Source organism: Hemicordylus capensis, chromosome 2 (genome assembly GCF_027244095.1).
Source record: "Hemicordylus capensis ecotype Gifberg chromosome 2, rHemCap1.1.pri, whole genome shotgun sequence".
NCBI lineage: Eukaryota > Metazoa > Chordata > Lepidosauria > Squamata > Cordylidae > Hemicordylus > Hemicordylus capensis.
This window is the reverse complement of record NC_069658.1, coordinates 45,257,463-45,282,808: the sequence shown is the minus strand read 5'-3', so window position 1 is coordinate 45,282,808 and position 25,346 is coordinate 45,257,463. Positions and strand designations below refer to the sequence as shown.

At 42.3% G+C, this 25,346-nt stretch overlaps 1 protein-coding gene across 1 annotated transcript in view; it reads right to left on the bottom strand.

Moving 5' to 3' along the window:
* Positions 1–25,346, bottom strand: part of SERINC5 (serine incorporator 5) — a 71,862-nt gene that overhangs the window by 8,332 nt on the left and 38,184 nt on the right. The window contains exons 5-10 of the mRNA XM_053296403.1: positions 19,232–19,325; positions 18,828–19,039; positions 18,034–18,129; positions 13,080–13,206; positions 10,144–10,210; positions 1,301–1,340 (exon numbers count right to left, since the gene is read on the bottom strand). Coding sequence (XP_053152378.1) covers positions 1,301–1,340; positions 10,144–10,210; positions 13,080–13,206; positions 18,034–18,129; positions 18,828–19,039; positions 19,232–19,325 — 636 coding nt within the window. The remainder of the gene's footprint in view (positions 1–1,300; positions 1,341–10,143; positions 10,211–13,079; positions 13,207–18,033; positions 18,130–18,827; positions 19,040–19,231; positions 19,326–25,346) is intronic.

Genomic DNA, 25,346 nt, shown 5'->3' with positions numbered 1-25,346 from the left:
AGCAGTCACTCTACTCTACTTCCCTGAGAAGTCACCCGTTCAGTACTCTGGGGACACACTACTTCACTTAAGATTCCCCTTAAGGTATCACTGCAGTATTTTTTCACGCTCCCCTCAAATTGAATTGCTGACAGATGAAACTTTTGGAAGTAAAGTAAACAGTATCCAACTGGAAATGTCCATGTGAACAGAACAGAAATGGTCACCTTGAAAGTTGCCACAGGAGTACAATTTAGTACAATTAATTCTAGGGAAATATACAGCACAGCAACACATGGCAGGAGAAATAGGACATATGCTATTTTCCATCCACAGATATGTAGTATCCCTGGGTTTTCTTTTAAAGCTATGCCTATAATTTAGATCTCTGTGGTTACACTTTTATTTTAAGTTGCATGCCTCTCTTCTTGTGCAATTATGTACTTTACCCACACACCACAGAGTGCCTGCGTGCACGCACACATACACATTTTAAATAGCTCTGCTATGAGTAGTTAGAATGCAATGGAATGAAACAGAACAATGTTTCAAGAGAACATTCTGCACAATATCTATGTATCTTTGGGAATGTTTTTAAAACTTCATTACTAAACATATATAAAAGGACAATACAAAGAAAACATTCTTTGGTCAAGAATGTTTTACATGCAATTAAGGCTTATGAAATTGTTGCCATTTGTCCACAAGATGTTTATAATATATGTACTTGGGTTTACAGGACAAGTCACTTTTGGTCCTGACTCCTGACTGGGGTTGGAGGACTAACTCCGCTGTAATCTACTGGATGCAGAAATCTCTCAGCAAAAATCAGGATAGAAACAACTCAGCTTTTTCCTCAACTGTCTCTATGAAGCAGAGAAAAGAGGAAATGGATCTTAGCAGGATCTCTCCATCACCCTTCTCATCTTTTCTTGTACCCTCATCCTTCACATAAGGCAGGTAGGTTCTGAATGTGGATAGTGGTGGAGTGGTTCAAATTCAAACCGAGCCGCGGAAGCCAGTTTCCACGTGTACACATACTTAAGTTTTACAAAACATTTAATTTGTACTTTAAAAAATTAAGCTTGTTTTCCCATTTTCAAGTCTTAATGAGTCGTAATAAGGAATTTTCACCACTATTTTTGCAACCTTCACAATGACAACTATAAGTGTGTTTAAAGCTGTCTCAAAGATGTAACAGAGCATTCAAAGACAAAAAAAGAGGACAATATTTGGTTCACTATATACATCCTGCCCACTCTCTTCTAAATCATGCAAGTTTGCATGTGGGGTGAAGATGTATGAAGGGAAAAATTCTTACCATCTCCATCAGGAGTACAGCAGAAGCAGCAGCGAGCTATCTATAGAAGAAAAACAAAATCAAGAGAAGACTCCATTTACCAAGGCAAAACATAATAGAATTACAATCAACACAAACTTACAGATCATTAAGCAAAAAATATTAGGGATGTGCACGGACCGGTCCGGAGGCCATTATAGAGGCCTTCAAACTGGTTTGAACTTAGGCCGGTCCAGCACCGGGGGGGTGTCTCCTGTTAAGGGCGGGGGAGTTTGCACTTACCCCTCCCACCACTTTCCTCTTGCTGGCGCTCTGTTTTTGCGAAACGTTTTTTGGGCAGCAGCATTCCTCCCTGCTGCCCCTTCCCCCATTATTGTCTGGACGGGTGGCAGGGAAGAATGCTCCCGCCCCCAAAACCTTTTGCAAAAACAGAGTGCCGGCAGGGGGAAAGCAGCGGGAGGAGTAAGTGAAAACCCCCCTGCCCTTAAAGGGAGACCCCCACCAGCGCCAGACCGCACCTCCGTGCACATCCCTAAAAAATATAGGACGATATCCTGATTAAAGCTACATGTGCAGCATGCATGCAGTGGTGGCATCTCCACTTTTGAACAATGAGAGCCAGACACAGCGCTGGGGTGACCTTCCCTCTCCCTGGAAGTGCTCTGAGCAAAGCACGATTATGTCTCTGAAGGCTGTGCAACTCTCTGGGACATAGTTGCATCATGTTTATAGTGCTTCAGGGAAGGGGGAGTTTGGTAATTGTCTTCCCATGCACAAGCACCCATGTTCAGAAGTGAGGGTGCTACTGCTGCACATGTGATTTTTTTTGCTACATGCGCAGCTTTAGTCAGGATGTCAGCCATACTAAAAATGGCTTTCAAGGTTTGAACTTGACAAATATAGAATGGCAAATTTATAGTCTTCTATAACCACTGCTGAAAAATAAGCATTTATTAGTACACGAGTCAGCTAGTGTGGTCAGTACCATCGGCGGTGAGGGGGATGCTCATTGTGATTTTTGACAAGGTCTACACCCCTAGAAGTGGAAAATGAGTAATAGCATTGCAATACTTGCAGCTTTCAGTATGGCATGATGCTTTTATTGTTCTGACCATCAGGCCTGCAGCAGTCAAATTTGCAAACACACAAAAACTACTATCATATTTTACTGATGGATCAAAGGAATGGAAATGAAAATGGGCAGGAATGTCCTCCAAAGATTACTCCATGGAGAGAGTACAGCAATTTGTTCATTGCTACCCCATCCCTGACATGTGCAAAAATGACTGCAATTTTATTCCAATAGTTTGGGGGACAGGGATAAAAAGGTAGAGGTAGGGGTGTGTGTGTGTGTGTGTGTGTGTGTGTGTGTGTGTGTGTGTGTGTGTGTGTGTGAGAGAGAGAGAGAGAGAGAGAGAGAGAGAGAGAGAGAACATAGAGAGAGAACATAGAGAGAGCTGTAAGTGCAACAACGCTATCTCTAGCAAGGAAGACATTGCCAAAAATCACTCTGAGCATTGGTCCCCTGAGATGGTATTTCTGGGAAGATACAAACAGCATGTTGCAATTTTCTATAAGATCCTTTTCTGTATAAACTAATGGCAATTACATGAATGTAATTTTATTTGCCATTGCTCTGCACTGAAAATAAAACCTCTTTTGAGCCACATTCTTGAACACAGCAATGGGTTCTTAAGTGACTCATTACAGCGAAATTTCTGGGGATACAATTGAGTTAAGAACACCAACTTATTGTAGATTTCTTCTTCTACAGTAAATAGTTATGTATTCATTGATACAAATGAACTGTAGGTCAAAGGCAGAGCACATGCTTGATATAGAGAAGGTCCCAGGATCAATTCCTTCTATCTCCTGGCAGGCTTAAGACCCCTGTCTGAAACCCTGGAGAATGGCTGCCAGTCAAGATCATATCGAGCTAGGTGGACTGATGATCTGACTCAGCATAAGGCAGATTCCTATGTTCCCAAGCTCAAAAAAGCAAGTATTTGTTTCCTACAGTGAAGCAGCTTCAAACACTTTTCAGAGTTTTTTAAAAATTAAAAAATGTATTTTTAATACATTTAAAAATACAAAAGTATTTTTTCTTCTGTACATTTTGTTAATTCACAAGTATTTTCTGTCTGCTTGCATGTATTTATTTATTTAACATATTTTTATACCGCCCAAAACTTACGTCTCTGGACGGTTTACAACAAAATAAAAACAATGTTAAAACATTAGTTAAACAAGAAATTTAAAATATGACAATATAAAATTTTAAAAATAATGTTCTAAAACATTAACAATTAAAACAGTATCAGTTAAAAGCCTGGGTGAACAGGTGTGTCTTTAAAGACTTTTTAAAAAATGGTCAGAGATGGAGAGGCTCTTATTTCACTAGGGAGCGCATTCCAAAGCCTCGGGGCAGCAACTGAGAAGGCCCGTCCCTGAGTATCCACCAGACGGGCCGGTGGCAAATGCAGACAGACCTCTCCTGATGATCTCAATGGGCAGTGGGGTTCATAATGAAGACGACGTTCTCTTAAATACCAAGGGCCCAAGCTGTTTAGGGCTTTATAGGTTATAACTAATACCTTGTATTTTCCCCAGAAACATATCAGCAGCCAGCGTAATTCCTTCAATACAGGGATTACAATACTATGTAGGGACATAGGAAGCTGCCATATACCAAGTCAGACCATTGGTCCATCTAGCTCAGTATTGTCCACACAGACTGGCAATGGCTTCTCCAAGGTTGCAGGAAGGAGTCTCTCTCAGCCCTGTCTTGGAGGAAACAAGCATGCAGATGCAATTCCTAGAGCAGCTCCATCCCCAAGGGGAATATCTTATAGGGCTCACCATCAGCAGTGTTCCCTCTAACAGGGACTCTCAGATGTTGTTGACTACAATTCCCAGAATCCCCAGCTGCAATGGCTTTTGCTTGGGGATTATGGGAGTTGTAGTCAACAACATCTGGGAATCCCTGTTAGGGGAACACTGCTCACATGTAGTCTCCCATTCATATGCAACCAGGGCAGACCCTGCTTAGCAAAGGGGACAAGTCATGCTTGCTTCCACAAGACCAGCTCTCCTCCCATAGTAATTAAGGTATATTATCTCCAGGAAAAAGTAATAAAGATAAAATATTTTCATTTTATTGAAACAGGACAGATAGTTATATACATGGTTTAGCTTAACTGTTTCTTTGCATCTTTAAATTTAAATTTTACCATCACCCTAACTTTTTTCTTCCAAATAACATGCAATTATTAAGACAATAATATATGTGCTTCTCCAGTTTTAAGGAATCAGGATTTTAAAGCTATATTGGACATCCAGGCCTTGCAAATCGTTGAGAGATTCAATTAGCAAATGTTGGCATGCATGCAACCAGTTCTGCCTAATGTGGGTAACTGTCTTTAGTTCCAACGTAAGACGGCCTTTCTCTTCAACAGATGCAGCTGAAGAATTATGTTTACATTTCTAATCAGAAGACAAAAGGCTCTTTGTCATGGGAAAGAATCAGAAACACAATTAGTTGCCTGATGCTAGCCTTTTCTTTATGTTTCCCTGCAATGGCTCTTGTAGTGCTCTTTAGAGCAAATGATCTAAGAGTAATTGTATTATGGTACACTTCAGTACAGCAGTTCTCAGTTCTCGCATACAACCAGGCCTGTCTTCCCAGACAGAATCCATCTGTCTCGTCTCTTGCACAGCAAAAGAAATATCAACACACTAAGAGGGCTTCCTGATTGTGCTGCTTGCAAGGGTCAGGCATGCTGCTAAATCACACATCCAACAAAGCTGATTACTGCCAGTCCAAATGAAGTAGCAGGATCAAAACTGGCAGCACAGCAATGTTAGATGCCAAGTCAGCTAGATTTGTGCCAAAGCCCCGTTCTAAGTAGCACTGCCTTTTTGAAGCACTTTCTTAGCAAAAAGCACTGCCTTTTTGAAGCAGCATGGAGGGACAAGCTGTCATCCGAAAGGACCCTAACTTGAACTGCTTTCAGATACTCTATTAACTACCACCAGATTGGCAAACAGGCAGCAAATATACATGAAAAAGGTATTAGACTAACATGGGTCCGAGCAGGTTGAAGGTATCTAGTATATTCGACCTGCACTGGAAACATCTGAGACGCTGGCCAGGTTCATACATAATAGGAAACCATCTATTATATTAATTAAGGATTGGGTGTGCCTTGGAATGTGCGTCCCACTGCCCAGCTGATTGGCTGGGCGGTGGACAGGCCTGATTGGCTGAGGCGCACCCAGGAGGATTGGTTGCAGTGGCAGCGGCAGGCCTGGCTGCAGAGGCCAGAGGCAGCGCCGGGCCCAGCCCAGCCACAGAGGCAAGGCCGGGGGGGGGGGGGAGAGAAAGGGGGGGAGAAGTGGCGGTGGGGAGGAGAGGCCGCTGGGCCTGGAAGTGGAGATTGGGGCAGAAGGTGGTGGGGGAAGAGGTAACCGCTGGCCCCAAAGAGCGCACAGGTGCTCTGTGCGGGGTCGACTAGTATGTCTTATTACAAGAATAAACTTCAGAGAGGCATGGGCTTATGTGATCCTAATCCTCTCATCTCTCCTCCATCATGTAAGAGGAGAGTGAAAACCTTTGATTTCACTTTAAGAACAAGCCACAGTTTGTTTGTTTGTTTATTCGATTTATATACCGCCCTTTCAAAATGGCTCAGAGTGGTTTACAACAGAACAAAAACAAAACAAAATAAAACCAATTAAACATTCAAACAACTAAAAAAAACCCTCGAAAACCAGGGCAACCATTTAAAACAGTTTACAGCAGTTTAAAAACCCTGGAAGGCCAGGCCAGATAGGTTTGAAGGGCTCTCCTGAAAGACAGTAATGAACTCAAATTATGGATTTCTGCCAGGAGTGCATTCTATAGCCCAGGAGCAGCTACAGAGAAGGCCCGCCCCTGAGTCGCCACCAGACAAACAGGTGGTAACTGGAGACAGACCTCCTCAGATGACCTTAACATGCGGTGGGGATCATGCAGAAGTCACACATTATGTACAAACTTAGAGAACTGCCATCTACTCTAATTCTAACTTATCACAGTTTGATCTTGGTTTAACAAACCAGTATTAGAACAAACCACAGTTCACAGGGTTTGTATGTTAACACAGAACTGTGGCTTATTCTAGAGTGAAAGCAAAGGTTTTCATTATCCTTTCATGTGCAAGAAAGAAGAGGAGAGGCTCTCTAAGGTTCATTATCATAGTGGGATGCCATGATTTCCCCATTACATCTGAACCCAGCTATGGAGAAGGCATCATACTGCAACAGTGAATGCCGTGCCAGTTTTATCCCTTTTCAAATTATTCAATTTATTTACAGCATTTTTAACTGCTTTTCCACAAGTTATTGCAGTGTAACATACAAAAAAAATGCAATATGCACAAATCTGGTAAATCAGGTAAAGTGATTAGTGGCAGCTGACAGACCCTATTATAAAATGAATTCCCTTCTGTTCCCTAGTTCCAGCATTTGCTCACATTGGCAGCCATCATGCTTCAAGAAACACATTTTATTCAGTGTTTTTACAGCTGTTTATTTGCTAGATGAGCCTCAAAAATCTCAATGGCCAATCACCTAGAGAATGCACAAAGTGATTATTTAAAAGCAACAATACAAATATGCAGCTTTATGCATAGATGACTTCTTTTTAGAAACAGTGCATAAACTGCTGAATCAAAGCTTCTCCTTCCTTTCCACAGGTGATCAGCATTGCCAGAGTCAGCAGACCAGAAGCTGCCCAAAAGCTGTACAACAAGAAGGGACCCCTGGCACTGGAATCAACCATGAAAGCCATCCAAGCCATAATTGCCATTTGCCTATATAACATAACCACTGTAACGTGAAGGGCTGGTCACACCGAAGATAGTAGTTCTACTGTGTTAGACAGGTGATGGGCCTAAAATGGGTCTGACCAAGTGAGACCTTTCTCTAGCAAGTCCTAGTGGAGTTTCAAGCCACTTCACAGAACGTATGGGTAAACTTCCGACCACAGTTTATTATGCTTGCTGCATGCAGACTACAATTTCTACAAGATACCTTCAAATGTAAGAGTTTAGAATCAGTGACCTAGGTGAATGAACTAGGTGGTAAAGGTTGAAGTTGGGCACTATCATACAGTAAAAAGGCTGATGACTTGCCGTTTCTTTCAAGGTAGCTGCTATAGACAACTGGACTCCACAACATCAACATGTAAGCAAGATAATACTGGCATAGCCTTGAGTTTTTGGAAAGAACAAGTCTAGACAAAATTCATTAAATGTGGGCACCTTTTAAATCAGGCCTGTACAACATAAGGCCCGGGGCCCAGATTCGGCCCTGAGGGACTATATTACTGGCCCCCAGGTATCCTGCAGCAACACAGGAGCTAGAAACTGCCTTATAGCACCATCCTATACATGCTTTCTCAGAAATATGTACCATGGTGTACCCAGTGAGGTTTACTCCCATGTAAGCATGCCTAGGATTGCAGCCTGAAAGCAATGACAATTTAAGGAGAGGACTTGGCATTTGTTTGCTGCTGGCATGCACTCCAGGGCCCCCACTGATTGAGCAGGGACAGGATCTATTTTCTGGCCACTCTCCTTGGTTAAAACTATGGGTCCATTGACAGGCAGAATAGATCCACAAGTAACTAATAATATTTTTAATTTTAATGTAATAATGTGGGAAGAATGGATCTCATTGCTGCATGCACCCTGCCCCCAGGTAATGGGGGAGGAATCATCCAAAGCCCGCTGTGATCAGTTTGCCTGTCACTTTGCAGGTACAGTTGCTCACATCCGTGCTGATTTGGATTCCAGAGTTTTGGCAGTTCCGGCAGACGTGCCTTTGGTACCATCTGGTCCTATTGTGTTGGATTCTTTTCAGTTGGTGCATCCTGAGGACGTGGATAAGATCCTGGGCAGTGTGCAGGCAACATCGTGTGCTCTTGACCCTTGCCCTTCATGGCTAATAAAAGCTGCTAGGGAGGGTACAGGTAGATGGTTGGAGGTGATTATTAATGCCTCATTAAGGGAGGACAGGATGCTATAAGGCGATGGTAAGACCGTTATTAAAAAAGCCCTCCCTTGATCCCTCCAACTCAGACAACTATAGACTCTAACCTGCCCTTTTGGGGCAAGGTGTTAGAGTGTGTGGTGGTGTCCCAGCTGCAGAGGGTCTTGGATGATATGGATTATCTGGACCCTTTTCAATCTGGCTTCTGCCCCGGACATGGGACTGAGACTGCCTTGATCACTCTAGTGGATGACCTACGCTGGGAACTAGATGGGGGAGTGCGTCCTTGTTGGTTCTGCTGGACCTCTCGGTGGCGTTCAATACCATCGACCATGGTATTCTTCTGGGCCGCCTCTTGAGTATGTATGGGAATCGGAGGTACTGCGTTGCAGTGGTTCCGGTCCTTTCTTGAGGGGAGGGTCCAGAAAGTGGTGCTGGAGGACTACTGCTCGGCTCTGTGGCCATTGGCCTGTGGGGTCCCGCAGGGTTCGGTCTTGTCCCCCATGCTGTTTAACATCTACATGAAACCGCTGGGAGAGGTTATCCAGGGACTTAGACTGAGTTGTCAGCAATATGCAGATGACACTCAGCTCCTTGTCACCTGATCCTAGGGAGGCGGTGGATGTCCTGAACCGGGGGCTGGAGGCCATGATGGGTTGGATTTGGGCTAATAAACTGAAATTGAATCCGGACAAGATGGAGGTAATGTTGGTCAGTAGGAGAGCCAATCAGGATGAGGAGATTTTACCAGTTCTGGATGGGGTTGCACTCCCCTTGAAGGAGCAAGTATGCAGATTGGGGTTATTGCTGGACTAAGCTCTGCTTTTGGAAGCTCAGGTGGAGGCGGTGGCCAGGGATGCCTTTGCATGGCTTCGGCTAGTGCGCCAGCTGCGTCCCTTTCTCGAGAAGGGAGATCTGGCCACAGTTACCCATGCCTTAGTCATGCCACGTCTGGATTACTGTAACATGATCTATGTGGGGCTGCCCTTGAAGAATACCCAGAAGCTGCAGCTAGTGCAAAATGTGGAAGCTAGAGTTTTATCTGGAGCTGCCCGGTGGGAGCACATCACACCCATTTTGAAAGAGCTGCACTGGCTACCAGTTTGTTTCCGGGTCCAATTCAAGGTGCTGGTTTTGACCTTTAAATCACTTAACGGTTTGGGCCCTGGATACCTGAGGGACCGCTGCTCCCAAGGGTTGCTGCCCACCTGACGAGGTCATCTGAGGGGGCTCTGCTCCAGGTGTCAACAATGAGGGAGGCTCGGTTGTGGGACAGGGCCTTCTCTGTTGCTGTCCCCAGACTCTGGAATGTTCTCCCGGTGGCTATTCGCTCCTCAGTCTCCATCACAGCCTTTAGAAATCATGTTAAATCCTGGCTTTTTACCCAGGCTTTTATATGATTGTCTCTGCTGCTGCTTTTTGTATTTTGTACTGTTTTTTATGCTGTGTTTTACATTTTTAATCAGATCTGTTTTATATTTTTAACTTAATATTTTAATTGTGTCTTCTTTTTTTACAATCTTGTTTTTAAATTTTGCTGTAAACTGCCTTGGGATTGTTTTAATGAAAGGTGGTATATAAATTTAACAATAAATAAAATAAAATAAAATAAATCTCAGCCCCTGCACTGCAGGTTGTGGATGGTTCCGGCCCAACAGGGCATTTGAGTTTTGTAGCCCTGTTTTAAATGCTAGTCAGAAATGCAGACACAGGGTGTGTGTGTGTGTGTGTGTGTGTGTGTGCGTGTAGAATTATAAAATGGACGTTTCCACAAGGAGACTTGGCCTGGCTGAAGCATATAGACTCTAGTATAAAGGGAAAAGTTGGCTCACTTCAGTTTCTGGCGTTGCATATATTCCTCTCAGTGCTTCAGAACTTGCACGTGTTGTCGAGGTCAGGCTAGAAACAAACAGGAAAGAATCAACATTAATGAATTGCTTTGCAATGCTGCTTTGGCTCAAGAGAAATCTTTTCTAACAACAATGGGTCTAATGGTTTCTGGAAATCATCAACCCCACTGAATTCACTGAAACAGAGCAAGCCTTAGAGTTCCAAGAGATTTGTTCCATGTAAGAAATACATCTCTTCTGTGGAAAACAGACTCCTGCAAGTAGAAATGGTCTGTTCCAGGGATTCTCAAAGCTGTGTCCCCAGATGTTATTGGACTTCAACTCCCATAATCCTCAGCCCCAATGGCTTTTTGTTGGGGATTATGGGAGTTTAAGATGGCTGGTCGATTGCCTAGTTTTTGTTTTTGTTTGGATTCTTTGGTTTTTAATAAAGAACAACCCTAGAGAAATACTTAGGGACTAACTAGATGTGACTTTTAGTGCCTTGCTTAGTGCATCTCTTCTTTAATCCACAGCAGCCACTGGTAATCTAGACCATTTTGAAGGCGGTGACCATTATGTTCCCACCATGGTCCTGATAAAGCCCCCTCCTGCAGCTGCTATTCGACACTAATGGAAAAGCTTTCCTCCTGGGGCAAACAGCAGACACAATGATCTTGATCGGGACTATAATGGGGGCAAAGGGCTGAAGCCCCACCCAGTCAACCATCTGGACCTCCCTGTCCCCCAGCAGCTATTACCTACAGAAATTTAAGCCCATGAAGTGCTAATGATGCACTGAACATCAAGTGCCATTTGACCTATAAGGTAAATTCAGATACTCCTAATTGTTCCATAAAGAGCTTTCCTTAGGGATGCAGATATTTTGCGAAATGCTTCTGTAGATACCACCACTGCTTTCCAGCAATGATTTCCATGAAGACAGCACCTGAAACAACATGCCAAGAAGTGGCAGTGTATTAACCAAGGCTGCGTCCTCTATACTGCTGTATCTGTGAGCATTTTCTCTGTGGAGCAGTACACAAGTGAATGAACAAGCATTCAAATACCTGTTGGGGAAAATGTTGAATTATTTATTTCTCTATCTATCATGTTTTTATACCTCCTGATAGGTAAATCTCTAGGTGAATTATACACGTCACACACCACCTTATTATTATAATTATTTCTTGTTTACACAGTCAGACAGGTGTTATTGACTGGTTTGTTTTATCCAGACATCGAGTCCGTCCCAAGGACCTGGGATGCGAGAATTTTATTGTCAGTTGTTATAGATATCGTCGCAGAATATAGGCTGTTCCCAGTAAAGTTGCTTTTTATAATTGGCTGATGGTGATTTCTGTGGCCCCTATGGTGTTGAGGTGCTCTTCAAGGTCTTTTGGAATTGCACCCAGGGCTCCAATTACCACTGGGATTATTTTGGTCTTCTTCTGCCACAGCCTTTCAATTTCAATTTGTAGATCTTTGTATTTTGTGATTTTTTTTCTATTTCTTTTTCTTCTATCCTGCTATCCCCTGGTATTGCTATGTCAATTATTTTGACTTGTTTTTCTTTCTTCTCGACTACAGTTATATCTGGTGTATTGTGTGGCAGATGTTTGTCTGTTTGTAGTCGGAAGTCCCATAATATTTTTGCATCTTCATTTTCTACAACCTTTTCAATTTTATGGTCCCACCAATTTTTGGCTACAGGTAGCTTGCATTTTTTGCAGATGTTCCAGTGTATCATCCCTAACACCTTGTCATGCCTTTGCTTGTAGTCAGTCTGTGCAATCTTTTTACAACAGCTGATTAGGTGGTCCACTGTTTCATCTGCTTCTTTACAAAGGCGGCACTTGCTGTTTGTGGTTGACTTTTCGACTTTTGCTCTTATTGCATTTGTTCTTAGTGCCTGTTCTTGTGCAGCCAGTATTAAACCCTTTGTTTCTTTCTTCAAGTTGCCATTCTTAAGCCATTGCCAGGTCTTGGTGATGTCTGATTTCCCAGTTATATTGTGCAAATATTGACCATGCAGTGGCTTATTTTTCCATTTTTCTGCTCGGTTGTTGACTTGTTCTTTCTTGTAGGCCTGCTTTCTTTCATTGGTATTGAATAGTTTCTCATTATTGACCATTTGAAGTGCATCTTCTTCACTGTCCTTTATATTATTATTATTATTACATTTATATCCTGCTCTTCCTTCAAGGAGCCCAGAGCGGTGTACTACATACTTGAGTTTCTCTTTCACAACAACCCTGTGAAGTAGATTAGGCTGAGAGAGAAGTGACTGTCCCAGAGTCACCCAGCTAATTTCATGGCTGAATGGGGATTTGAACTTGGGTCTCACCGGTCCTAGTCCAGCACTCTAACCACTACACCAGGCTGGCTCCCTCTTTAGAAACATGTTTTGCCCATTCACTTACTTTTTGAGGAAGAGCATACTAACTGCCTTACACCCTCTATTATACAGGCCAAGATTACTATTTTGCTGTATTAATGGTTTGCATAACTGAAAAATGATTGGGTAACTGAAAGCTACCACAAGGTAAATGTAAAGTGTCCTCGAGTCGGTGTCGACCACAGAGTCCTGTGGTTGACTTTGGTAGAATACAGGAAGGGTTTACCATTGCCTCTTCCTGTGCAGTATGAGATAATGCCTTTCAGCATCTTCCTATATCGCTGCTGCCTGATGTAGGTCTTTTCCATAGTCTGGGAAACATACCATTGGGGATGTGAACTGGCAACCTTGCTAGTCAAGTCACAAACTGGGCCCCAAATGAATAACTCAGCAGAAGTGGCCATTCTATAAAAACTTCTCTATGTCCATGCTGGAATGGAATCAAATAACAAGACAGCCCTCCATCAGAAGGAAACTGATTATTCGTTGCAATTACACACACATTTACGACTGCAATGAAGAAACTCAACTGGAGACTTACCAAGAATATAAGACACAGCAAAACAGGATGGTAGTTCCCAGTCCAGTCACCAAGTTCTCATCTGTTTGCAGCCCTTGGCCAAATTCGGGTTCACAGATTGTGATGTTCCTCTTATTCTCATCTAGGGCTTAAAAACCAATCCATATTTAGCATGGCTCATTTTTTAATTCAGTTATGACTGAAGGCAGGTGCAGAGTCTACCTAAACTAAGAAAATAATGGTTCACATGCCACCTTGTGAGCTGACTGTCTAAGCTATAGGTAAGCTCATTGCATCGGAGCCCCTTTAAACAGCTGGTGCAGCTTGCAAAGTCCTTGCATGTCCACTAATACCCCAATCAGAGTAGCTGCGGCCCGGAGTGCAAGCACACATTCCTTAGTAGCCACAGAGTCTCCCTGCTTTTGCAAGCCACACCACAGGGATTTAAAGTGGCTCGGAAGCAGCAAGTCCTCCTATCTCTTAGGCGGCTTGCTGCAGAGTTTGTAAATCATTATCAAAAATATTCAGGTACTGTGCTTCAACAAGAAAAGTTCTAGAAACAGTTGATGTAATAAAGAAATGGGGGAGGGATTGTTCCTTATCCCCAAAGGGCTCACAAACAAAGACAACAAACCACTTATCCGAGTTTTCCATATATCTCTAGCACAATGACAATTCACTGTCAGCACACACTTACCCTAGAGGTAAACAGGTCAAATGAAAATAGAGACAGGACAAAGGGATACATAGAGAAAGACTAGGGAAATCAAAATAATCAGATTTCCAAGGAAGTGGAGAACAAAAGAGAAATCTGTCCAATGACTGTCGTATTTGCCTCCCCAACACTCTGCACTCTAAGGGCCTCTGGCAGGGAGCAGATGGATACCCTGGCACTCTGCCCAGTCCAGTCAAGACACTTACACCATGATCCAACAAATCAATTTAGGAGGTGCACATAGAGGAGTATCCATGCCCAAATGGGGCACTCTTCTTATCCCGCCCCCCTTTGAGCAATCCTCCTGCACTGCATTACAAAAGTCATCCACTTAAAAACAGAACAAAACTACTGGCAGTACTTCTGAATTGCTGCTATTAGGGTGGGGAGGAAGGGAGAGAAAATAAAAGCCTCATTGGGGATATTGAGTTAGTTGGATGCATCACTGGACTGTAATGTTGAGGTTTATTACCATTTGAAAATGGGTGGATATTATCTATGGGCAAAGTGGGTGGCACTCACCTTAAATTTCTGTCAACCATGTTGTCTCTGCCTCTTTGTGTGCCTATTGCCTCCCTCAGTTGTTCCCTGATGCTCTTGCCTACAGCCTGCTGCTTCTTTAACAATTGTGAGGTAGGAAACAATAGTACCAACCTCAAATAACAAATGAAAAGCCCCCGATCTTTTAAAATATTAATATTAATAAGGCAGGAGCCAAGAAGCATGCTCACTTTTGTTTTTGCAAAGTGGGCTGTCCTAGGACCACCCTATAAACCAATCAGAAAGGTACTAGGCTGATTGACTCCTCAGGGAGCCAATCAGAGTGCCCAGAGGGTGGGGAAGTCTTTCTCTAAGGTACTCAGATTAATCCAATCACCATTTTGGTTAGAGGGCAGGCAGGCTGTTGGTACGTCTGATCTTTTGCTAGCTTCTTTGTTTGTGTTTGTTTGGAGGAAAATAATATAACCTCTACTTTCTCTCTTTTGCTCTCTGATCTGATCCCAAAATGACATGCCATAAAACACTGGAAGGAACAGCAAACTGTAAGATTGGACTAATTGGATTAGAAACTGGCATAAGAAGCCAGAAAGTTATTTTAGGGCATATGCATGGATTTCTGAGTCCAAACTGCTTTTCAAATAATGGCAGAAGAACTTGAAAAATCCATTTGCTAAGCAGAGAGCTAATCTGGATCGTGGCCAATATTTGTAACATTGGTATGACCACTGAGGGCAATGGTTCATTGGGCAAGGATTAAGGAAGTGATCTCTATTTTTTTAAAAACAAACAAGCTTTTTTTTGCTTGCTAGGATGGTCACCCAGACTAAGTAGTGGGCACCCAAGGTGGGCAGAAAGTGGCACCCAGCTGTTCAGCAGGCATGGAGTAGGGAGAGGGTGTACTCATGCATCTTTGCTGGTCTTGTGGTAGCAAGCATGACTTCTCCCTATAGCTAAGCAGGGTCTGCCCTGGTTGCATCTGAATGGGAGACTAGATGTGTTAGCACTGCAAGATATTCCCCTCAGGGGATGAAGCCGCTCTGGGAAGAGCAGAAAGTTTCAAGTTCCCTCCCTGGCTTCACCGAGATAGGGCTGAGAGAGATTCCTGCCTGCAGCCTTGGAGAAGCCACTGCCAGTCTGTGAAGACAATACTGAGCTAGATAGACCAATGGTCTGACTCAGTATATGGCAGCTTCCTATGTTTGCTTCCCATGGTGTCCTCTATGTTACAGGAGATGCATAGCTGCAGCAAGCATAATTGAAAAACCCGTGATTTTTCTATTTTTTATGTATACATTTTTGAGATAGGCATGCAGAGCTGCCCTTGTAACTTCAGAATGCATTTGTTCTCAGCTTTTGTAACTGGTCTCTGCTTTACCTGAGACTTATATAGATTTATTTACTTTTACATGTATAGCCTGTGCTTCCTCCAAAAAGCCCAAAGTGGTGCACAAGGTCACATTTATTCTCCCAACATCCCTATGAGAAAGGTTATGCTGAGAGATAAGTGACTGTCCCAGACTCACCCAGGGAGTTTCATGGCTAAATGGGGATTTGAACTTGGATTTCCCCAGTCTAGTCCAGCACACTAACCACTGCACCACTCTGGCTAAGTTTTTTTTCCTTGTTGTTGTTTTTTATTAGTACAGTCATCCCTCGCCAACCACGAGGGTTCCGTTCCTGGAAACCCTCAGGGTTGGCTAATTCATGGTTGACAAGGCATAGAAATGAATGAGAAACAGAGTTAGGGGAATTGTGATTGGGAAAGTACCTAAAAATAAATAAAGAAAAAATCCCACCCAACCCCCGGAAATGACCCCGAGCCCCCGGAAATTCCCCCCAAAACTGCCCAATTTATTTTTAAAGTGCCAAACCATGGATACTCGGGTCGTGCTTGGCAAGGGTGGTGGCAATTTCCCAGTCACGAATAATCAAATCCGGGATTAGGAAACCTGTGACTGACTAGGGATGACTGTAGTAGTATTCATTTTTTTAAATAATCAGGCAGACAGAGCTGCCCTGGTGACTTCAGAATACATTTACTCTCCACAGATGCAGCCTTTTGTAGCTGGACTGTGTTTTACTTGTGGCTTGTGCAGTTCTTTTTCTGTGAGTGTGCACGCTTGTGTTTTGATCCTGCCATGTTAGATACAAATCTACACACTACTGTAGTCCTGTTAAGCCTATAAATCAACTGATGTTTTCACATTTCTCTGTATCTCTGCTGATGAGCGACTGAGATTTGGATGCTTGTGTGTGTGTTTGTATTTTGATCCCACTCATTAGCTACAAATCTACACTTTGCCAATTATTGCTAAGGCACCCGCCTAGTCCTGGCTCTACCTCTGCAGCCACCCACAATTGGCTCTACCTCTGCAGCCACCCACAATTGGCTCAACTTCTCATCTTTGGCTCCACCCATCACCTACCTTGCCTAGAACCCCACCCTCCACTTCCAGAACCACCAGCTGCCACTGCCTGAAAACAAAAATACGAGGGCACCAAATAATATGAGGAGCCGTTTCTCACACCCCACAGGCAATTTCAACTCACAAGTGCAACTCCCTGAAAAAGCAGGGTGGCAAGATGAAGTTAGGCAAGTTGTGTGTGAAACAGGGTCCATGAGACAAAGTGAGGTGGTCACCTCAGGCAGCAGATTATTGGGGTACCTGTGAGGTGGTAAGATGCCCTTCGGCCTCCTGCTTTTTAAGAAGTGGGGGAAGAAATGAGGATACACATGAAAGGGGCAACATTTAGTGCCATGCCTCAGAGGCCTTGAGCAACCCCTGATGGGAAGCCACTTCATACAAACCATTTTGCACTCCAGATGCTACTATGCAACAAAAACCCTATTCAGACATTACATTATACATGTGTACAGGTGTCTGTACATATGTGTGTGTGAATCATGATATTTGTGTTCATTTTAACAGTGAACAGGGGTACAAGCCCCTTCAAATGGCCCTAACTGACCCTATCCACCCCCAGCACAGTACCTCCAGTGACTGTTGCTGGTGTCTATCTTGTGTTTCTTTTTAGATTGTGAGCCCTTCAGGGACAGGGAGCCATCTTATTTGTTTATTATTTCTCTGTGTAAACCGCCCAGAGCCATTTCTGGAAGGGAGGTATAGAAACAGAACAAACAAACAAACAAACAAATAAATAATAAAATGCAGGATGCAGATAGGAAGTGTACTACTGTAAATGCATTGAACATAATGTGTGAACCGCTGTACATGTGTAGAGATCTCTACGTATATACACTGTACGCAGAAGATCTAGTCACAGGTTATGTCCAATGCAGTACAATCTGTGTACAGTGTACACATGTACTGATCTGTATGCATGTACAGTTATTCACATTATGCTCCACACATGTACAGCAATACAATCCTATCTCTACCCTACATTAGAGGAGGCCGGCAGCCAGGTTCACATTTAGAGCAAATGCATGTACAATCATTCATACAAAAATGCTGTACAAATGTACAGACATCTGTATGCACGTCTAACATAAAGCCTGAAAAGGATAAGACAGTATGTGTATTCAACATAACATGTGAATTGGGCTATTGTAATGCATGAGTCAGGTTCTAGGAGGGAGGATTCAGGGAGCTTCCATATCCCACCAACTGTTTATGTTTGTCTAAGGAGACCTGAGCCTTGGACAAATACAAATATTACTTTCGTTTTAATTTGCATTTATTTATATAGCACTGAAAGTATACATGCACATGCAATGCTTGATTCAAGGCAACTTACCAAATTCTTTTGGTTTGCTTGTGAGTGCTGAAAAGGTGAGATACATGACATAGCAGCTTATAACACCTGACTGTAACAATCCAGAATGTGGCTGACCTACAACAAGAACAAAAGATGATGAATTTATGTTAAGTTTTTGTAGATGGAAAACAGCTACTTTTTTCAAAGAGGATTTCTGCCTTCTCAGATTTAGATTTTTGCCTGCTCTTAAAATTGTAAATGTGTTTTGTTTGACTTCTGAGAGCAGCAACAGAAGTTAAACAATTGGGAGGAAAAGTGTCAGGTCACCCCAACTCACTCCAATCTCCGATTCCCCCTACTCCCTGCATATTCAAGCAGGTAAACAAGCCTTGAGACGCATAAATGGGCACAAGGTGTACTGAATTTAAACAGTTTGACACACCAATATATTCTCAGTCTCACAATATGCAAGTGCTACAGGGAAAAAAATATCAAGCAGGCAAACACAAAGCATATATCAATAAGAAACTAATGCAAAGTTCCCCATATGGCAGATGAGTAGATCTAATGACCAGACCACAATGAAAACTTGCGTGGGTGTTGGTAGATTGTGTTTCACAAGGAAGATTTATCTGCTGGGTCAGACAAATCACACACACCACACACACACACACACACACACACACACACACACACACACACACACACACACACACACACCAACCACTCTACTGGTAAGTTATTGGGGCTCAGTTACGGCCAGGAGGCACTAGCCAGTCCAGCTCAAACAAGACCAGAGCAACAAAACAAAAACAAAACAAAAGCTTGCTTACGGTTTTGGACACAGGGAGAGATGGCTACCATTGAAATAAGCAGGCACAGACCACCATTGACACCAAGCAAGATCTTGTTAAAATTGCAGCCATCAGCCCGGGTGTAAAGAACAGCCATCACAATCAGAGCTCCAACAGCGACGGAGTACAACATGAGAGTCACAAAAGCTAAGGAGCCATACCAGAGTTTATTGTGCCTTGTGCCAGATGTCCTGTTCAAGAAAGAAAAGCAAATTATGAATTTTGCTGGAGGAAAAAATACTGGTTGGAAATGGAGACTGAACATGCTTGCTGCAAAAGGAAAAAAATCAATCCTTTTGAAAAAATAAATTATAGTCAGAGCACAGCTAAATGTACAGCTGCCACAGGCAGTTCATGCATATGTGCATGTGGAAACTACATACCAGTTCTTATTCCATTTATGCGCAAATTCTACAAGCAGAATGAGTTGAATGAGGATAAAGAGGAATCCTCCTGCAGCTCCTACATAACGCCATGCTGAAAGGGAGAGAAAGCTTATGTCAGTTTGACTCACATGAATAATTTATTTTCATTACTATGGAGATCCCTTTTAGGAATCAAATTATGGTGAAGACCTGAATGGATCGGGGTCATAAAAAGGAAACACACTTGCTCAAAAATCCTGTTTGGCAAATTTGTGGTGGTCCACAAATCTTTCCACTAGCCAATTTCCACATACTGTTAAACAGGTTGCTGCAATCACTACCATATATTAAGAAATGTTTTCTCCCAGAGCTGCACAACTTCGGCCCTCTTGCAGACACTGGACTACAACTCCGGTGATCCCTGACTGTTGGTCACTGTGACTAGGGATTTGGGGAGCTGTGCTCTAAAAACAGGTGGAGCTTCCGAAGTTGTGCAGCTCTTTATCATCAAATCTATGCTTGGATAAAACAGAGAAATAATTTGGGAAACTGTTCGACATAGTTTCACATTCCAAAATTCAACTAATACTAGAAAAAGAGAATATCCAGAAGACTGAAAAAGTTGCATTAAGGGCAAAAGTAGGGATAAATATTGCTTAGGTACAGCTGAACCAACAAGAAAAATATTTCTTCTGCAAAGCTGTGGACCATTAAATCAGCCCATTTAGAACATCTCCACCAAATCTGTATGCTTTTATTTAGATTTGCTATAGTTGGAGCTGATGCCTTGAAAAGCACAACACAGACCAAAAAGGCCTTTATAAAAACCACCCTAAACTGCAGTTTGTGGTTGAAACTGGATAGTTATACCCAAGTATATATTTATATAAATATAAATATATTTATATATATTTACCATATCCCCCCAAAAATGCAAATTCATATTTGTATTCACAATGTTTTATGGCACTCAAAAAACATGCACAATATATTTCCCATCACCTCATGAAAGTGAGACCCTACCTAGATTAACCCTTGGTGGAAAATGGTGTCAAATTGTACCCCATTTGAAAAAAATCATTTTTTTGTTAAAAAATCATACAATTTTGTGGTCAGTGTTCTGCAACTCTGTATTCCTGCTCAGGATCAAGCTTAATGAGGTTTAGTGCCCTGAGGTGTTTCATCCACGATCTCTTCATAATACAGCCCCAAACAGCCATTTTTATTAATACAGATATTGGGGTAGTGACAACTGCTATTGGACTCCATATGCATTTATGACACGGGGGTTAAAGAGACACCACAAAATACCATCCAAGTACTGTAAGTATGGTTCATGTCTGCAGATGCCGGATCAGAACCTGTTCCATGTCTTGTAGGAAAGAAGCACAGAAGTTGAACACGCAAGATCCTATTCCTAGATTCCTAATGGAATAAGTGATCGCTCTTCTCATGCATATCTACAAACAGTTTTGGGTTTATATGGTACCCCAAAGAGACTACAAATGTACTGTATCAAACTGGTATTGGGATAACAATTACTCCAAATTATCCACACACTTTCAACCCCTAATTTTTTTACACAGTAAAAAATTAGCATCTTATTTACTATTTATGGGAAGTAGTAAAGAAACAAGAAAAGCATTGGGTACATCTCATTCCACAGTTATTGGTATTACTAAAACAGTGAAGATCTTGTGTGTTCCAACTTCTGGTCTATGCATCTATGGACATAAAGCATGCTTACGGTATTTCAACAGTATTTTGTGGCGTTAACCTGCAGTAACCCGAGAACCATTAGTACAGAGAACCATTAGTACACAGTACTTTCATTTCTCCATGCAATCCAGTAGGGGTTGTTGATACACCAATATCCATATTAATAAAAAGGGTTCTTTTAGTCAATATTACTGATGGGGGGAGAATGGATGAAACACCGCAAGATACTAGTGATGTGCACAGAACCAGTTCTTTGCTACTTTTCTGGAGCACCGAACTGGTGCAAAATGCTGACATCTGAGCCGGTTCGGAGGCTGGGGGGTTACTTTAAGGGACAGGGAGGGTGCATCCTACCTGCCCAGTCACTTTCTCCCCACCGGCACTCTCCCAAATAGAGTGGGCACGGGGCTGCAGCATTCCTCATTGCAGCCCTGTTCAGCATCGGCACACAAATGGCCCATGCGCGTACGCATGGTAACCCACTCTGCCCTCCTGGAAGCGCATGGAACCGGTTCCGTGCACATCCCTACAAGATACTTAACCTCATTAAGGTTGATTCTGACCTGGAAGATGTTGTAGAATACTGAACATGTCTTCTGATTCCCGCCCCCCTTCTCAAATGAGGTACAATCCACCTTGATGTCTACTGCAGGTTAACCATCCATTCAAGACAAAAATTCTATGTGCAAAAACACTGCTCAGCCATTTTGGCTTTTTATAGATCTAAAAGTGGACAATTTATCCCTGCCGTGTTTAGACTAAAACAGTGAAAATCTTGTGTGTTCCTTCAAGAAGTTAAGGCTTTTGCTCATCTGCTCTTTGGAATTCAGATTTTCCCCCATCAGGGGGAAAATTTCTCTTAAAGATATTCAATCCAATATTTTGAGGAGTTTGTTCCAGCTCCCTCAGTGCCTATCTAATGATGTTATATGTTTGGAGTCAGGTATGCACACGGTGGAAGTCAGAGCTTGGATGCTAATCTGTAATAGTTGGTTAAAACCTTTTCTCTTCCCTAAATGTCTAACCCCCGTTATTATCAGAGAGGTTTTATTCCAGTTGGAGATCCTCTGTTGAGGCCAAATTACATCATTTTGGCTTTTCTCCTGCTCTATTATTGGACTGGGGCTATGAGCGAGCTATGCTTGTTTTCAAGCTTGTTCTCAAGCAGAGGATACTGGATGTGGCCCATCAAAAAGAACACATTCATTTGTCTTATAGCTCTGTTTAGTCTGCCCTTATCTGAAGTTTCACCTGTCAGATATGTGGTTCCCAAATATGGCAACTTGTGGTTCCCAAATATAGAATATTCTATTCAGTGCATTTCCATCTGCGGTATTAGAGGGCAGGTACAAACAAGTCTCTTATTCAATGTGTCTTTGTGTGGTGATAAAGTGGTTGAGTCAATTACTCATATTTTATTATATTGTAAATTTTATAATGACTTTTGGGTCACTCTTATTGATCCATATCTAAGAAACTGTTATGGCCATTCAGATCAATCTTGTGCTAGCTATTTACTTTCGGATCGAGACCCTGAGGTTACATATAATGTGGCCAAATCTCTTCTGACTGCTAACAGGATTAGACAAGTTGCGTCATCTTCTACGGCCCTTTAACCGCTCTGCAGTATAGCTGTTGAATATTGTTGTAATGCTCTGATATTTTGATGCATTTTTTCCTTTTTCTGGTCAGTGATGGAATAAATAATTATCATATCAACAAAAATTCTAGAAATAGATACAGGTGAACCCTGTTATTCATGGGGATTCCGTTCTACAGGGGAACCGTGAATAATGGAACTGTGGATAATGGGGCATTAAGGTCTATTATTATTATTATTATTATTTCTTGTTTATACAGTCAGACAGGTGTTACTGACTGGTTTGTTTTATCCAGACATCGAGTCCTTCCCAAAGACCTGGGATGGCTGAATTTTATCATCAATACTGTTGGTTATTATAGATATCGTCGCAAAATATAGGCTGTTCCCAGTAAAGCTGCTTTTTGTAATTGGCTGATGGTGATTTCTGTGGCCCCTATGGTGTTGAGGTGCTCTTCAAGGTCTTTTGGGACTGCACCCAGGGCGCCAATGACCACTGGGATTATTTTGGTCTTTTTCTGCCACAGCCTTTCAATTTCAATTTGTATTTGGTGATTTTTTTCTATTTCTTTTTCTTCTATTCTGCTATCCCCTGGTATTGCTATGTCGATTATTTTAACTTGTTTTTCTTTCTTCTCGACTACAGTTATATCTGGTGTATTGTGTGGCAGATGTTTGTCTGTTTGTAGTCGGAAGTCCCATAATATTTTTACATCTTCATTTTCTTCAACTTTTTCAATTTTATGGTCCCACCAATTCTTGGCTACAGGTAGCTTGTATTTTTTGCAGATTTTCCAGTGTATCATCCCTGCTACCTTGTCATGCCTTTGTTTGTAGTCAGTCTGTGCGCTCTTCTTACAACAGCTGATCAGGTGGTCCACTGTTTCATCTGCTTCTTTACAAAGGCGGCACTTGCTGTTTGTTGCGGATTTTTCTACTTTTGCTCTTATTGCATTTGTTCTTAGTGCCTGTTCTTGTGCAGCCAGTATTATTATTATTATTATTACATTATATCCCGCTCTTCCTCCAAGGAGCCCAGAGCGGTGTACTACATCCTTGAGTTTCTCTTTCACAACAACCCTGTGTAGTAGGTTAGGCTGAGAGAGAAGTGACTGGCCCAGAGTCACCCAGCTAGTATTATGGCTGAATGGGGATTTGAACTCGGGTCTCCCCGGTCCTAGTCCAGCACTCTAACCACTACACCACAATGGGATTGGGGTGGGGTTAGATTCCTGGAGGCTGGAAAATGGACAAAAAAGGGTGAGGACATGAAAAAAATGCCTTAAAAAATTGTGGGGAAAGTGGTCTTTTTAAAAGAAGAACAAATGAGCCACAAAATGGCTCCTCTTTACAAAATGGCAGCCTGAAATGACCTCTGAGGTCATTTCCAGCCACCTAGGAACTGCGGTGTTTTAAACCCTTTTGTATCCACAGATAACAAGGTTGAGTGTCAGGCACCCGCAGATACATGGAACCAAGAATAGCAGTACTGTGTATAGCGAGTCCACCTGTAATCCAGAATCTAACCTACACCTAATTCTTTTCTAAGTGTACATAAACTATTAGCAATGCAGCTTATGCCAAAGTATTCAAAACATGTGCCAGTGAAGTAATAGCCAGAATTTAGGAGTAGCTGCAAGACTGGAAATGGGTGACTAGGCTAAGTTATGACCAAATGCTTTAGCCAATAGAGAAAGAGCGATTAAGATTCATTACAGGGCTTGGTAACGTGGGCTCTGCCAACATGGCTGGCTCTCTCTCAGGATTGTGAGCAATGTCAACATGGCTGGCTCTCTCTCAGGATTGTGAGCAATGGCTTTGCTTTAAGAAAAGAGAAAGGATCAAAGGTACTGTGTTTCTGAAGCAAGAGGAAGCCAAACAAAAATGAGGCCTATATGGATTAAAAATCAGCATAGCATAATAAGCGTCTCGCTTTTCCTATCTGTATTTACTAGCAATGAAAACTGAAACCTAAAAGGTGAACTGCAGGCTCATCTCAGTGGTGAAAGTGCTGCAATTCGCAGGCTTTAAACAAGTTGTCCCTTTTCATTTATTTTGGAGAAACCTCTGAAACGAAAAAGGCAGTTGATTTGGCTTTTGCAATTACTTAGAATTGTGCTAACGATGCTATGCAAACAAATACACCCTGCTTAATATTTAAACTGCAGTAACAACTGCTTAATCTGAAGGGGGTGAGGTTGAAAAGTGCCTATGGCCTTGAAGTTCAGCAACAATACCTTCATTATTATTATTACATTTATATCCCGCTCTTCCTCCAAGGAGCCTAGAGCGGTGTACTACATACTTGAGTTTCTCCTCACAACAATCCTGTGAAGTAGGTTAGACTGAGAGAGAAGTGACTGGCCCAGAGTCACCCAGCTAGTATCATGGCTGAATGGGGATTTGAACTCGGGTCTCCCCGGTCCTAGTCCAGCACTCTAACCACTACACCACGCTGGATCTCTTCTGCACTGCTCATCTCTTAGGTTCCTTTAGCCTTCCTTCTAGAGTTTGGACACTGCCATCTGCCAGCACTTATGACAGCAGCAAATTATTTTTATTAGTAGAAACGGCTGTTCATATACTGCTGCAGATACAGGTTCATACAGTAATGAATTGGAAACACTGCAAGAAATCCAATTTTGCACTACTAGATGTCATCAAATTGGAAACTAATCTAATTGCATGATCCTTTAACTGCAATTGCTGCTTTTTTAAAGCAGCACTACATCAAACTAAGTGTCATGCTATTTTGGTGAAGTTTCTACACATGAGGAACAGAATAAAATACTGTTGACATCCAGCCTTATGTTG